The 16222-nt window shown below is 37.5% G+C and overlaps 2 protein-coding genes across 3 annotated transcripts in view; both read left to right on the forward strand.

The window, feature by feature from the left end:
- Positions 1–4278, forward strand: part of rsu1 (Ras suppressor protein 1) — a 32898-nt gene extending 28620 nt beyond the window's left edge. For both annotated transcript variants that reach the window (XM_007543767.2, XM_007543766.2), the window contains exon 9: positions 2820–4278. In XM_007543767.2, coding sequence (XP_007543829.1) covers positions 2820–2922 — 103 coding nt within the window. In that variant the 3' untranslated portion in view covers positions 2923–4278. The remainder of the gene's footprint in view (positions 1–2819) is intronic.
- A 3902-nt stretch (positions 4279–8180) lies between these two features.
- Positions 8181–13959, forward strand: c1ql3a (complement component 1, q subcomponent-like 3a). Its single transcript, XM_007543768.2, has 2 exons — positions 8181–9064; positions 11621–13959. Exons 1-2 carry the CDS (start codon positions 8471–8473, stop codon positions 11798–11800), a joined length of 774 nt encoding a protein of 257 aa, XP_007543830.1. The 5' UTR covers positions 8181–8470; the 3' UTR covers positions 11801–13959.
- Positions 13960–16222: the final 2263 nt, after the last annotated feature.

Consider the following 16222-nt stretch of genomic DNA (forward strand, 5'->3'; position numbering starts at 1 on the left):
AAGAAAATAATTTTTTTCAATCATAAATGTATGCTTTGAAGCAATTCATCACTCACAGGCAGGGGCGCCGCCAGAAATCTTGAGCCCCCTGACAAAAAATTAGTTTTGGCCCCCCCACGCAGCTGCTGTTACAGTTTTTTGAGTCTATTTGATTCATAAAAAGCATCACAATTTTAAAGGCTTGCATCTGCCTTGCTTTCTGTGGTTCAATACTGATAATTAGCACAATATTTACTGCTCATGAATTTTACATCCAACAGTCCACATCCAGTATGCAGGTAGGTTGCTTAAATTTTTTTCTTAGTTTTAGATACTGAAATGTCTCCCCATGAGCAACAGTCAAAAGCAACGTGGAACTACACATAAAGAAATCCAGACTTCTCAAAAATTCTCTGTAGTTGTATTTTATTCAAGCTGCAGTACTTAACTTTAATTAAAAAAATATGTTTTCTCCATATTTGTTAAAGCTGTCACAATGTTGTAGCAGTTTGTTATGAGACAGATAATCTATGAAAACAATCAATCTCCTCCATCTCCTTCCTGAATTATTATTACTGGTTAAAGTAATGCACCGTTCTGACCAAAACAACCAATAATATTTTTAAGTCCATCTGAACCATAACCTTGAGGTTCTCCATGGCTGAGTGTCACTGCAAACATCAGCGGAGAATTGATCAATTGCTGTGCTAAAGGCCCTCCCACAATAGTGAGGAATAGAGCGGGTAATGGAAAAACTCACTACCAGGGGTAAAACCGAACTACGCACTAACTGGTTAGTGCGTGACTTGCCAGTAGAAAAGCACCTTAAGTTACCTTAGATACTGAAGTCTGTTTTCTGAGGTGAGATAGTATCTGGTAGCAGCTCTGGCTTTTAAAATGAAACCTTTGGTTCCTGCAGGTGTCTTAGTATCCTTATTCACACACACACACTGGATTATTTCCAAATGGATTGAAGATACTCAGATGGTGAACATTCTAATTTACTGTTAATAGCTATGTGTCATCTGAAAAAAATACAAAATATCAACACTATTTCCAGGTCTGTAACTGTAAACCAGCACTAAACTTTGCTCCAGATAAGTAGAAATTGAAAGTACAGAGTAAGACTATTCAGCTAAATCGTGTAGCCACCACAGGGTATGAACAGCATGCAAACAAAGGCAGTTCAATGCTGCAGCATGTACATTTTAGGAAAAAAAAAAATCTTTTATATATTTGCTGAAACTGTCACCATGTTGTCACAGTATGGTGAGACCAGTTAACTTCCTCTCTGGTACAGCTGGGTTAAAAGAAATGTGGTAGTAAATGAATAGCAGACAAACAAAGGCCATTCAATGCTGCTGTTCACCTGAATCTAAATGGTTACATCTTACTGAATTTATTTTTTAACAAACTCATTTGTGGGCCTGATTGACATCAACATCCTCAGCAAGCATAATGTAGATGGTACCGATATGCCTAAGGTTATCATCTGTTGGCAGAAATGTAATATAATAATCTGAATTATGCTGTCAATAGTTGGCTAAGAATCTGAAAATAATCTTTTTTTATATATATTTTTGCCTCAGAATTAGTCATTTAATGAGGGTGGTCTCCTCTCTCGTTCTGCTATGTCTCTATGTGGCCATCCTGGGCTACTGTTGTACTAACCCTAACCCCAGGATGGAAAAACTCACAAAATCTGATAAATAGGCCAATACAGCATCCTAAAGTCTATGTAAGTGTACATTTCTACTATTATTGATTAACTATTTTATAACTAACAAACTAAACACGAGTGACACTCTAAACTAAACCCCCCCAACACACACACCAAAGAACCAGTTAAGGTTATAGCCCAAGTCTGTAACTTCAAATTACAGCTCATATGTTTACAGACAGAGGTCTTGTGTAAGCAAAGCCTCAAATAAAAATGTATTATATCAGTATTTTTTATTGCATTTTCAGTATGACTTTTAAATCCATATTGATTTGTTTTTAATTTTCTTAACAGGAAGTAAGATTCTGTGCTTATGATGACCTGTAATGTCATGTAATGATACCTCAGATGATCATAATTACTCCAGTCCTTAATTTCTCTTTTTTCTTCATTTTTCTCAAACTGTAGTTACTGCTCTTTACTGAACACTGCAGTTTTTCCTGTTTAGTTGGGCTTTGTAAAAAACAAACTCTTTGATTGACTTACAGATATGAAATAAAAATGAAATGATTTGGTTTTTAAAAACTGAGTCAAAGCCTAGAAAGAGAGAGAGCTGCAGTAGGTTTGTTAAAGACCCCATCTGAGCTTGATGTACAGTAAGAAGTGGACTAACAAGGCTGTAGGGAGGAGAAAGAGGGTCTGGGCTTTTCCACCTCACTGAGCCTCTAGCCTTGTGTATGCTAGACACCCAAGGGGAAGAAAGTGTGACAGACAGCAGTGGCATTGAAGGATGTTGGCCTGTAAGTGTGGAACTGGCACTAAGTGAATCACATTAAACATTTGCAACCACTGAGAAAAACTCCACACCTAAGTATTTTTATGGCTTCTAATAAAATTTTTTCCTAACGTTACTTTCTTTATCAGATACTACCTGCTGAGGATGATCACACCTCTGGTGCCAGTCCACAATATTTCAGTATTTATTTATTTTTTTTCGAATGCTGCTTATACACATTTGTGGGCATTATTCTCTGGACTAAGAGATTTGACTTATCATTTTATTTGCCAAATTGATGAACAAATTCTTACAACTTTTACAGAATCAAAACATTTTTTCTCAGATCACAAGCATGAGGATTTTAAATCTGTCTGCTCATATTTCTTCTTGCTTTGTTCCCAGTCTCTATGGTAGACACATGCAGGCTAACCCAGAGCCTCCGAAGAAGAGCAGTGACAAGAGCAGGAAGATCAGCCGCAAACCACTTGCTGCCAAGAACAAATGAAGAGGAAATTGAGCATGGAGATGAGCCTTCACCCTTCAGCCAAACTGTCTGCCTCTCATGTTCCTGTTACGTAACAAGTTGGGATGTTTTTGAATGTCCTATTTTCAATCTTCAGTGGTCTTTGTGCATTTTTGTTTCCTTTTGCTTTATGTGCTAATGAAGTAAGCTTACATACATAAAGGGAATTTTACATTGTTAACACTTTGTGGAAAAAGTATCTTGCTTATTAAGAGCTCTATGCCAAATGAAAAAGACACGTTCCTTAAAAATACTTGTGGAAGACGGCTGCTAAATGACTTTACACACTATTATTACTTCTGCACTTTCCCATAAATGAAAATGAAGACTCTACAGTATTAAAATCGGAAAGATCCCGGTTAACAGCTGTGTATTCTCACTGATCTTAGCTCCTTATTTTAATCTGTGTTTTCTGTCTTGGCTGGTTTTTCCAGTTCATTACAATCCTGTTACTTCTTTTTAGCAGCCAGAGTGAAACACCGAGGAAATCTGAGGTTTAAAATTTAAATTAGTGATGAGAGATGATGCTTCCCCTGGTTCCTTTGTCCAGTTTAAACAGGTGTGGTATAACATCTGCTTTGCTTGGTTTTCTTAAGCACATGCTTCACAATATGCTGCATGATCATGAACTTTTAAAGTAAAGGCTGAAAGTCTTTACTTTAAAAGCTTCTAGACATCTAACATGTAAGAGAAAAGACTGAAAAGTGTTTAAAATATTTACCTGTTATTTCGCTCTTAGTTTTTATTTGCTTCTCAAATTTGAAATTTCTTTTACTTTTTACTTTTATTACAAATATTATGTTGCCTGCTGGTAATATATCCTGAGAAAATAATCACCAGCCTTGTTTGCATATTTGTGTCTCTGGCAACCAGTAATGGCAGAGTTTATAGAGAAACCACAGATAACATAAAATATGAAGAAAACACAAATATTAACCAACTGGTTTTTTTATATACATATATAAACACATGAATTCATAATAATACCCTAAAGGTTTATGTAATGATCTTAGTACATATAATTTTTTCACATTTTGTCCTAAATGAGATGTGGGGCCCCAGTTCACGTCTGCAGCTGGGTTTTTTCATTGAGCTTTGATTTTCTGAAGAGTTTCAGACATTTCACGACTGGAAACAAATGAAGCTGATGAACTCACTGCATCCATTCCACTGTCCTCACAGAATCCCTTTGATTCTTCTCATTTTTATCTCTGTGCCTTCAGATATATGTCATTTTATATTTAATGCATAATCAGTTGTTGGAACATTTTTCTTTTGCCACAAGTAAGTTGATAAAAATCCATATTTTGCTTTTGTCAATAAACTTTTTGAGAAATGAACCACTGTTCATTGTTTTGATTTAAGTTGTAACTTATTTTCTGTAATTTTATATTCAGGTCAGTTCATTTAACCGGTCGTATCATGTCATAAAAGAACTTTACATATAGAGCCAATTATTTTTTATAATGTTTACTGTTTCATTTCTTAACAATTTAGAGCACACTACATGCACATTATCCTAGTGATTTGTTGTGCTGCTGTTTCTCTGGACAGAAGCAGGAGACTGATCATTTCTGTTGGGGTTTAATGTCTTATTTTTAAGTTTATTTTTGTCATCACCATAAGTGATATGATCTACCATTAGTGAAATCTTTAGTTTTGCCTCATATCTTTGAGATACCTCAGATAAAGCATGGCTTACAGAAGTAATCCTCAAACGGTGAGCCCTGGGCGATCTCTCTTCCACTCATTCCATAACCGGAGAGTTAAAGTCTTAGAAAAACATCACAATCCAATTAGCTGAATCACTTCAGCAAGTCTAATGTTAGCTCAGAACTCCTGAGGCCTTCATTTGTCACAGGTCAGACAGACATATTTTCTACAATGTTTTCCAATAGATACTATGGAAGCATTTGACAGGCAGAGCTAGGAAATGAACAGAGAAACATCAAAGAATGAGAATGTTTCTTATGAGGTTTATATCTCATTAAAACCAAAACAGGTTGTCGTTTGGAGGCAACAGTAAAACAGCAACATCTTGCATTGAGTGTCCTTTAGAAGAAACTGTGAAAAGATCAGTTTCTTCTTACTCCTGTTTATTTTGTTTGTTATATTATTAGATTTAAAAACAGTGTTCTTAAAATGATTTTCTAGTTCTGCCAGCTGAATGCTTCCATAAGATACAATATGACATTTGTTTTGTAGAAATGATTTACAGTTATACATGGACTTTCAGATGCTAACAGTTTAAAAGTTGCTGTGTTGGTGCCTAACGTTGGTACATACTGGAAAGTTGTGCACATGCTTTGAACAGGGCTTTCAATTCAATTCAAATAACTTTATTTGTCACTGAGGGGCAGGTTCACAAGTGCAGAACAAATAGACTCAAAAGTGATAATTCAAACAATAGAATTCGTAAAATTGATGCTGCTAAATATAAGCATGTAGTAAAATGTGCAGTGTGATTTGTGACTGCAGTGTGCAGTAATTATGTAGCCAAAGTTCATAGATGTATTGGGACAGGGGCGCCATATAGGGGGGAAAGTTATGACAATTCTAAAGGCGTCTGACCAACAGGGGGCCCTCCACAATTTCTTTTTTTTTCTTTTTTTTCTTTTTCTGTTCATAGAAATAAAAATAAATGGGGCCCTGTCAATTACAAAATTAATTATATTGTGTTTTCTAAAATTGTTTTTAGCAGTAAAAATTAACTGTTTCCACTCCCAGACCAAAAAGCACATATTTGCCCTGAACCCCCCTGGATCTGCATGAAATGTTTGTTCCTGCTTAGTGCTCGACGGTGACGCTGTTCAGCAGCAGACAGTAGAACCACTTTAGCAGTTACTATGCTACTAAGAAAAATGATAAAATCAGGTTTTCAAAAAAAAAAAAAAATAGAGGGAGAGAGAAAAAGGTAAGAGTGTGAATTTGTAACCCAGTTTTTCTCCAAGAGAGGTGAGGAGACTGTGTGAGATTATCAACCACTCAGCATAGTTAGCTTAGCTACAGACTACTGTTTGCCTCCATTTCACTAGCATTTAATGAATTAAGGAAAGAAATTACCAACATATTCATATATTCAACTTGTCCCTGTATCTTTTACCACACTTAACAACAGATAGAGCTGCTCTCAGTCAGCAGCAGCTCTAAACCCACATCCCTCCTGACCCGTCCTCTCCTGAGTAAAATTAAAGCTGCAGTATGTAACTTTTATTAAAAATTATATATATTTTTTTACATATTTGTTAAAACTGGACCCTGATGAGTGATGGCGCTGTGTTGAGAAGAGCCATCACTCAACAAATTATGTTGACGGTCATTATATTGTGACAGTATGGCATGAGAGATAATCTGTGAAAAATGTATTTCCTCTCCCTTCTCCCAGTGCTAGAAACAACTAATCAGTGGCAGAAGCACATTTAGCAGTGAATGAATGAGGTTGATTGACAGCACTAATAGCGTCCACTTGGTTCTGATTGGTTGTTTTTGGTCAGAACGGTGCATTACTTTAGATAGTAATAGTAGTTCAAGGAGGAGGTGGAGGAGATTGATCTTTTCACAGATTATCTGTCTCATAACAAACTGTCACAACGTGGTGACAGCTTTAACAAATATGGAGAATTTTTTTTATTAAAGTTATATACTGCAGCTTGAATAAAATGCAACTACATAACATTGTTTGAGAAGTCTGGATTGCTTCATGTATATTTTGCATGTTGTCTGTAACTGTTGCTCATGGAGAGACATTTCAGTAATCTAAAACTGATAAATAAAATTTAAGCAACTTATTTGCATACTGTTTGCAAGTATACATACAATATGCATTTTACTGTTGCATGTAAAATTCACTAGCAGTAAATATTGTGCTATTATCAGTATTGGACCAAAGAAAGCAAGGCAGATGCAAGCCTTTAAAACTGCGACGCTTTTGATGAATCAAATAGAATCAAAAAATTGTGACAGCAGCTACATGGGGGGGCCCAATCTAATTTTTTGTCATGGGGCCAAAGATTCCTGGTGGCACCCCTGTGTTGGGAGGGTCAGCTGGACCCTGATCAGTGATGGCTCTGTGTTGGGAAGAGCCATCACTCAACACATTATGTTGACGGTTGCTTTTGACCCTGGGGACAAAAGCAACCTTGCTCCTCTGGGTCTTGTAGTTTCGGTAGCACTGGAGCCTATGTCCAGGAGAGAGCCGGCTGGCTCAGGGTCCAGACGGTCATCAGGGTCCAGAAAGATATGGACAGCTTTTCTTAATATTTGTTGCTCACAAATTGTTGCGAGGAGAACAGGGGTTTTTTTCTACAAAAAATCTTAACAATGCTCTGTAGAGACGGAACAAAAACAGCTAATGATGGAGAATGTTAAAATGCTGCTTATAAGTGAGCTGTAGAATGTGGACATAATTTACTTACTGACATTGAAATGGTTCAACATTTGCAGACTATACTGTTACAGTTACCACACTTTTTAACAATCTTCGTGGTACGGGGTACAACATTCAGTGGGTTGTCAAACACTCTAACCCAGACTCTCCACAGGATCACCATGTCTAGTTGTGGTAATGGACTTAGCCAAAGCTGAACTGGTGACATCCAATCATTTAAATCAGGCTTTTAACTTAATGAGTTTTTTAGGATGATTCAAGATAAGCTGAAAAATAATTTCACAAACTTTCTTATTCAGGTCTAAACTATCTATTGTCATTGCTCAATACTTTTGGTTTCTCCTCATTTCATTGAGTTTATAGAGTTCTCGTTTTCTTCTGAATTCATCTCATACTGTTCCAAGGACACAATGAGTCCCAGGCTAAATAAATCCCATTGATTTTCACATGGTGATTTATAGGTGGACAGTGTTAGTACAGCCCCAACTGTCGAAGGAAGACTTGAAAGTTTAGCCTTTAATGAACACTGTGATGCAGGTTTGAGAAGAAAGTGTCCTTCTCGTGTTTACCTTGAAACTATTGTTATACTGGATCAGTTGCCAGTAAGAAATACATATTGTACAAATATAATACACATTGTATAAATATCCCAAATTAAATTTTTGGTTCACAAATTCTTCTCTCTCTCTTTCTCTCTTTTCCTCTCTCTCCCCCTCTCTCTCTCCCTCTCTCTCTCTCTCCCCCTCTTTCTCTCTCTCTCTTCCTCTTTCTCTCTTTTCCTCTCTCCCTCTCTCTCTTTCTCTCTCCCTCTCTCTTTCTCTCTCGACCTCACTCTTACACCTTGCTGCCTCCATTTGTTTTGTTTCTTTGTTTTCCCCTGATCTACTTTTAGATCTATCTTCAGATCCACTGCTGGAATTAAGATTATAAACTCGTTTCGGAGATTTTCCAGCAAAGCAGGAGAACAAAGACTGAAGAGTTTCTTTGAAAGAGTCACTCATCATAAAAGGAGCATATTTTGTCTTTTGAGGTTTACCTCTCTAGCCAGCCAAAATTCCCCCCAAACGCAGACAGCAGGACCGTCCTGCGCTTTCGCGGCTCGCTGGCAGGAAGGGACTGGTGGCAGCGGGGGTCCTGGGCATCATGATGGTTCTGGTTTTGGTTGTCCTTATTCCAGTTCTGGTGAGCTCAGCTGGAACATTTACGCACTACGAGATGCTCGGCGCTTGTAGGATGGTGTGTGACCCATACAGCACAACTACTCCAAGCAGCACCGGCGCTCCAGACGCGGTCCGGGACAACAGCCTCCTGCAGTCATTGCCCACTTTTATCCAGGGACCCAGAGGAGAACCGGGTCGTCCGGGTAAGGTGGGACCAAGGGGAGCTGCAGGTGAACCGGGACACCCCGGTCCAGCTGGGCCACCAGGAAATAGAGGTGAACCGGGAAAACCTGGTTTACCAGGACCCCCGGGACCCAGCGCAGTTGCTGGCGCAATCAGCGCCGCCACCTACAGCACTGTGCCAAAGATCGCCTTTTACGCAGGACTGAAAAAGCAGCACGAAGGATACGAAGTGCTCAAATTTGACGACGTAGTGACCAATTTGGGAAATCATTACGACCCAACTTCTGGAAAGTTCACGTGTTCCATCCCTGGGATTTATTTCTTCACTTATCACGTTCTGATGCGTGGAGGAGATGGGACCAGTATGTGGGCGGATCTTTGCAAAAACAATCAGGTAAAACTTTGAACTTGGGGGGAACAAAGGACATTGAAAGTATATTTTCTTTTCTTTTTTCTTTCCTCTTCCGTTCTTTTCTTTTCTGCAATACATGCCTACAAGCAATTATGTTAGTCATAATTACAAGTCATAACGTTTTCAGTTCACATAATACAGTAAGCAACATTTACATAATACATACGGTTTTAGCATCAATAGCCCACCTGTCCAGAACATTCTGAGATAATTGACCAACACACACGCTGCCAAAATGATTACATCTATCTTAATATTTCAATACCACTAATAAAAAACGTCCAATATTGCATTTTCTCATTGTATTGTAGGATATAGTTCAGTTGCATGCAAACTGTAGTGCTGATCCTCTAAAAATGACTATTAATAAATAATTATAGTGATAACTAATCATGAAACCAAATCCAAACAATAACAGAATATGGAGGATAGATTAAAACAAGTAAATTCAAAAATGGACAAATTCTTGTGTTAAATTGAAGCATATAATTACAAACTCAAGCTTTAAGAGTCAGCACTCAGGTTCAGCAGCTCTAAGTAGTAATAGTCTAAATTAGCGGTTCTCAACGAGGGCGGTACCGCCCCCCAGGGGGCGTTCAGAGGACGGCAGGGGGCGCTGGTGGTCATTTTTACAAAAGGGGGGCGCTGGCCCAAAAAAGGTTGAGAAACACTGGTCTAAATGGACAAGTGCAAGTAATGTGAGCGTGGTCAGTATCTTTGATAACAGCTTTGGTAAGTTTTTAGCCAAGAGACACAGTAAACTCCATGCACCACAGTTTGCATTAGCGATGCTGTGCAATAAAATGTGGTCAATTTGTTTTTGCAAGGCGTTGCCTTTTTCCTGACTTATGAATGTTGTTTTATGAGGGCAGACTCCCTGACATTAATGATGTGCAGTAAAGCAGGAGTGTGGGATGGCACATCTAATAAGGGCTGAGAGTGTTGATAATGTTGACCACTTAATATTTTTAAAGTATAGTCACCTGCAAAAATTAAGTTTAAACAATATTTAATTCTTTGCACTGCCTCTCGGTATTCTTGACTGATATGAATGGTTCATCACAGGACAGTTCCTGAAAAAATGTATCCCAGTCAAGCAGGTAACACAAGTGCAGCAGGATCAGCTGCAGCTGTCTTATTTTTTAGGGAAAAAATGTGGAAATACATTGAGTATTCAAATCAACTACATGCATAGAAGAGTTTCTTAAGATCTTCTTGGAACATTAGTCCTTTAATCCTCAAATTTGGATTGTTAGGGTAAGGGTTAGGGTTTGTTGGACTTTGGATTGTTAATTTTATGTACCATATGTATACCACATCCACATATTAATTTGTTCTATGTATCTGCTTAGTGCTTAGGGTTAGGGCATGAATAATGCATGCATACGCACTCAAAATGTGTGCTGTCATATTTTATGCTCAAGACGGCATGTATTAAAATTAACGTGGCGTAAAAGTTTACGTAGATACAAACATGTCCGCTTTGAAAAAAAGCTTTTTTGTGGACAATAACAAACTACAACTTGCCTAAATATACTGAAAACTGACTTCATGAACGCATCACTAGCAGGCAAGGTGGGTGAGGCAAACACTGAGGATGGGCAGACCAGGAAGCAAACCGACCTCCACCATCACCACCCTTAATAACATGTCATCTATAAACTCCATACAAGACATGGAAGATGTCTTTTGTCCTACAAATATGTATTTTATGTTAAGTTTTAGCTGTATATCTGAAAAATATTGAGTAAATATTTAAAGTTATTGTTGATTTCAATAAATGTACATTTATAGTAAAATAGTCTATGATTCTGTTATATTTTTTACACTTGTTTTAGAGAATTTCCAGTAACACTAGCTTATGGTGTTATATTGACTCCAAAAGAGTGCATTTCCTTCAACATTTGACAAGTTACATTGTAAGAAGTAAAAAAACGTACTGAATTTTTACACCATTTTTGCACCATATGCACAACATGATACATTTTAAGCAGGGTATAAACCCCAAGTCAGTGAAATTCAATCCGAGACCGACGACTATAAGCTTCGCACATGTGGTTCTCACTCATGGTCCAAAATAAAAGAACATGAAGAAAGTTGGTAATAGTTAATTTCTAAAAAAAAATTCAATTGTCATACTAAAGATTGTGCAGTTGGCGAGAAGTTGATCAGTCCAGGTGAGGCTCAGTTCACTGCTGCCTCACTGGCTTCGCTTCTGAGCATTTGAATGGGAAAATGGGAAAATCCAGAGATTTTGAAGAAAAAGTAATCAGAATTGGATAAGCTAAGTAAAAAATAGATACTAGTGTCATAATTTACCGAATGACACTTTATGACAACAGTCATAAATATTCATGAAGACTTATTCATGTTCATGACAGTGTCATGACAGTCTTATTCAACCCCCTTCAAATAAAGTGTTACCAGAATTATTATATCCCATTTAATTCTATGGTTGTGCATATGCTCAGGATAGGCCAATTATGATGATGAATACAAAACTCTAAGTTGTGTTTGTCTATTTTCATATTCCTGCAGGTACGTGCCAGTGCCATAGCCCAGGATGCTGACCAAAATTATGACTATGCCAGTAACAGTGCCGTATTGCATCTGGAGCCAGGAGACGAGATCTACATCAAACTAGATGGAGGCAAAGCTCATGGAGGCAACAACAACAAGTACAGCACCTTCTCTGGATTTATCATTTATGTTGATTAGATGCTGGCTTTACACACAACAGTTGTCATAACGTTACTTTGCTGGTGAAACAGAAAATATAATTCTCTCTCTGTAAACTAAATCTTCTGAATTTTGAAGATAAATTGTTAAAACTCTTCATTTTAGTTGCTTTTGTGTTTTAAAAGATAGTTGTGTTGATGTAGAAAAAAATCTGAAACATGCAGGGCAGAGGACACTGAAGTCCAGTACTGGAAAACACTGAGATAACATTACTGTCAGTCCTATGATTTGACATGCTTTTTAGCAAATATGTAAAAGAAATGAGTTGTAAACAATAATTCAAATTTAAATCAATTATTAAGATACAAAGTAAAATATATCACTGTCCCCTAAACAAGGTGTGTTACCAAAAAAAAAACAATGTACATATTGTTTCAGCTGCTAGAATGTTTGTACAAATACAAGTTGAAAGAAATGCTGGTAGAACTTCACAATAATTTGACATGACATATCAATTAATGAGGAACTAATCATCAACTGTCTGGTGTTTCTCAAATCAGATCTATTTTGTTGTCTTTTTCTTTATGCAAACTAAAAGAAATTTCTCTGTGATCTCTAAGTATAAACATATAAGTATGGGGAAAACATACAAATAATTAAAACAGTTAAGATGTCTAAGTGCAACAAGTGAGATAGATAATCTTAGCATTAAGTTCAGCTATTTAGAAAGATGTCTGGCGGTCTGATGAGGGCTTTGAGGAATATGATGAAACTCACAACGTTGTTCCTGCAGCCACTCTCAAACAGAGAGGAGGGACACGCCTTAGCTCCCCTCACTGTCCTCTGCAGGACAGAGGAATGTCTGTGGTACTGCAGCTGCTGAATGACTTTGATGTTCAGTTTCTGTCAGGCTCTGCTGGTTGATTTAATCCCAGCATTGTTTTTTTTTTTTTTTTTAATTAGAACAGGTAATCAAAGGTCTTCACTCTGCTGAACTTTCTGCTAACACTCAATGACTCGATGCAGTTTACTGGGTTTCCATAGATAGATAGATAGATTGATAGATTGATTGATTGATTGATTGATTGATTGATTGAACTTACCTGCACTGACAGCTGGGAGAGGATGTACTTGACTTGGAATCTGTCAATAATTGCATTAACCCTCTTGAGACAATTGTTCTGTCACTATATAAATTAACTAAATTGGAATTAAATGAATTAACAACTCTATACTGAGGGTCGTGTGCTGAGGTCAAGACCTCCTGAAGTTTATGGTAATCTCCTATGCTGTCCAATGATTGACTTCCTTTTTGTCCATCATCATGTCTGAAATGATTCCTCCGACTGGAATATCATCAGCAAATTTTGTTATCAGGCTTTTCTCATCTGTGATTGCACAGGACTGTGTGGTCAGCAGTGGATCGAGTCCACACTCTTGAATGAATCTGATGCTAAGTGAGGTGGAGTTGGTGACACTCTAATCAATGTGTAGCATCTGTGGAGTCTCATTCATAAAGTTCAGAATCCACAGGCATGTGCCAGTGTTCAGAAAGAGTAGGAGAACTCTCACAGAGTATTGTATTAAATGCTGAGATGAAATGACTATTCCAGATTCTGTAGTAGCTGTCTTTATTCTCCTAACGAGTCCGTACTTTGTATTAGGAGGCTGGGTGCTTCCTGCTTAGAGTTGTTTGGTTGGTACAGATGTATTAATGTAGAAAGACATAAGTTTTGCCTTTAGTTGGTAGAATGGCCAACTTTTCATAATAAGAAATTTTACCATCGGAGAACAGTGTTTAATTTCATCAGCAAAGACATCTGCAACTCTGTTCACCTGGAACAATGTTGTTGACTTCCACTGTATAGTTGCATTAAAGGGGCAGTATTATGTAAAATCGACTTTTTTGATGTTTGCATGATGTTATAATGTTATTCCCTCATCAAAAACATACCAGGAATTTTACCTTGATTTTTCCATGCATGCTTGAGAAATTCTTGAACCATTCAGCTCTGTAAAACGCTTGGTGCCCCGAGGCGCAGCTCCTCCTCTTTTCACGGTGTTGAGGAGTTTCCAAGCTTCCGAGTTTCTGCCTCACAGAGAATCTGTGCCTCCTACACTCAACACCTGGTGGAACTGCACATCTGTTGATCTCATTGCAGGAACTACTTCTCAGTGCAACACTGGTGAAAACATTGTTAAAGGGTTAATAGAGGAGCCATGCAGTGATGACTTTCTGAAGGTGAAGTTTCAGAAAAAGCAGGAGTGTTTAAAGCAACAGAGGCCCAATTTCAAGGCTTTAATTACAAAATCAAATTTCTTTAAGTCATATTTCATAGATATCACAGTTTTTTTTAACAACTTAGTTAACATAATTAGTTGATTGTGCTATAAAAGGCCACTGTATGCATTGAAAATATATAATACTGCCCCTTTAAGGATTATGCCATGTAGCCTTGTTTAGAGAGGACTTTTGCAGAACTGTCTGTATTTTCCTCTCAGCAGATGAAGTTCCAGTTTGTTGCTGAGGAAGCAGAAGTGATGGTCTATCATAGCCTTTAGCTTGGCTCCTGTTTGAACCCTCCTTTTGCATTGGTTTTACTTTTGTGTTTTTTAATTGTTTTCTTAGACTATGTTCACACAGGCAAAAATCTGAAATTTGTTTTGTCCACATTTGAGAATTTCAGACTTTTTCATGAGCCCATGAACCCAGATACACACCTTCCAGTGTGTCTGGTGTTCATTTGGGTTGTTTAATCATGGTTTATGTCGGGATATGAGCAGGACTGACAAGGATAGACATAAAGTGAAAGTAAAATGCAGAAAACTAGATGGCAGAGAGGAAGATCACTGTCAGATGAATTTCTGTTGGCTGAGGAATGGTCAGGAGAACTCAGGTGGGGCTTTAACTTGTCCACAGTTCATGCAGCCCAATCAGCCAGATCAAGATTTTACTGTTCCTACCCAAATGTACTTTTTCAACCTGTACAGTAGCAGAAGTGTAATAAATAATACAGAGGTATCAGGACTACACAGGTCTAATATAACTGGAATTACTCCACCACCACCTAAATGGAGACAGCATCTGATGCAGATCTGTTGATACACTTGAAGATATCATTTAATTCAGATTCAGCACTTTATTTGAAATGTGTACTTTCACACAAGGTTCAGTTGAATAGGAATTCTTATGTAGATTTTGACCGTCAGACAAATATATATTTAATGTAAAAAATATTTAAGACATCTACGCTAAGCTGCTAAAGACTTGAAAATACATAATACACTGTGTGTGCTAAAAATACAGAAATAATTCATTGCACTTGAGTTTGAAAAACAATGATTACTGCACTAGAAACCATAAACATCCATTGAAGGCAAAAATGTGAGTATTCATGTTATTTACATTATATAGACTTTAAGGCTAATACTAAGTTAATGTTAAGCCATTTTGTTGTTCATTGGTTAGTTATTAGCAAACACAATCCTGATGATAAATGTCTAATGACTTTTGTTAAGGACTGCTAAATAGATAATAATCAGGCAGCTGAAAGACTAAGTCCAGGTCATATTAACTTGCTGTTGAACCTTTACTTACTGATGAAATCCTGACTACAATTTGGATAAAAACTAGTTAAGAGTGATGACTCTTTTTTATAAGAGAACAAAAAGTATAAAAGTATACTGTATTTCTAAATCAGTTATAATTGGTTGCCTACTTTCTAATTGTAATGATCTCATTCATATTACTTTAAGTTTTAAAATATTTGAAAGTTGAAAAATACTGTAGCAAAATATTTAGCTACTCCAAATGTTTAAATAAGATTTTAGAGTTTTTGAGCCTGAAGTACTGCAAGTACGTTGCACACAGTAATAATCAATCACTTATCATTTGGTAGATTAATGTCGCTTTCCATTATATGTTTCTTCCTACAAGTTCTTTGCTTCCTGATGTATGTCCTACAGTTGATACAACCAAAACACATGTAGTGCTGTTTGGATGTAGTCAGATCACATGACCTCAGAGCATTTTCTACGATTTTAAATAATGCTTGGACAGGAAAGAGTGCAGCAGGTCATCTGTGAGGTAACCTTCATAAGGCTTACTTCGTTGCTTACAAGCTTGCTGCAGTTGACTCATGCCTCATTTCCACTGGGCAAGCAGTATAGGATGGTTGGTGCAGTTTGGTAAGCCATTTTGTCGGTTTGCAATGTTAACGCAGCTGAAAAAACAACCTGTGCCGCTCCATTCCCGGGCCTCCTTCATGACAATGGCATGGTTAAGGTGGACTTTCTGGCATCACGCAACACACTACATGGACCTTACCAAGCTCCGCCCAGAAACGCCCCTCGACAGTCCCACATGGCTGCATGTCTCACAAACAAAGCCCTGCGGATCTTAGTTTCTATGTGTAGTAAACATGGCGTCTTTCATTTCGTCTGACTCTCTACAAAGTATTT

Source organism: Poecilia formosa, unplaced genomic scaffold (genome assembly GCF_000485575.1).
Source record: "Poecilia formosa unplaced genomic scaffold, Poecilia_formosa-5.1.2 Scaffold901, whole genome shotgun sequence".
Classification (NCBI taxonomy): domain Eukaryota; kingdom Metazoa; phylum Chordata; class Actinopteri; order Cyprinodontiformes; family Poeciliidae; genus Poecilia; species Poecilia formosa.

Coding starts and splice junctions, on each gene's coding strand:
- c1ql3a (XM_007543768.2), top strand. CDS start 8,471: ATGATGGTTCTGGTTTTGGTTGTCCTTATTCCAGTTCTGGTGAGCTCA. Junction 9,065..11,620: donor ATCTTTGCAAAAACAATCAG/GTAAAACTTTGA, acceptor ATATTCCTGCAG/GTACGTGCCAGTGCCATAGC.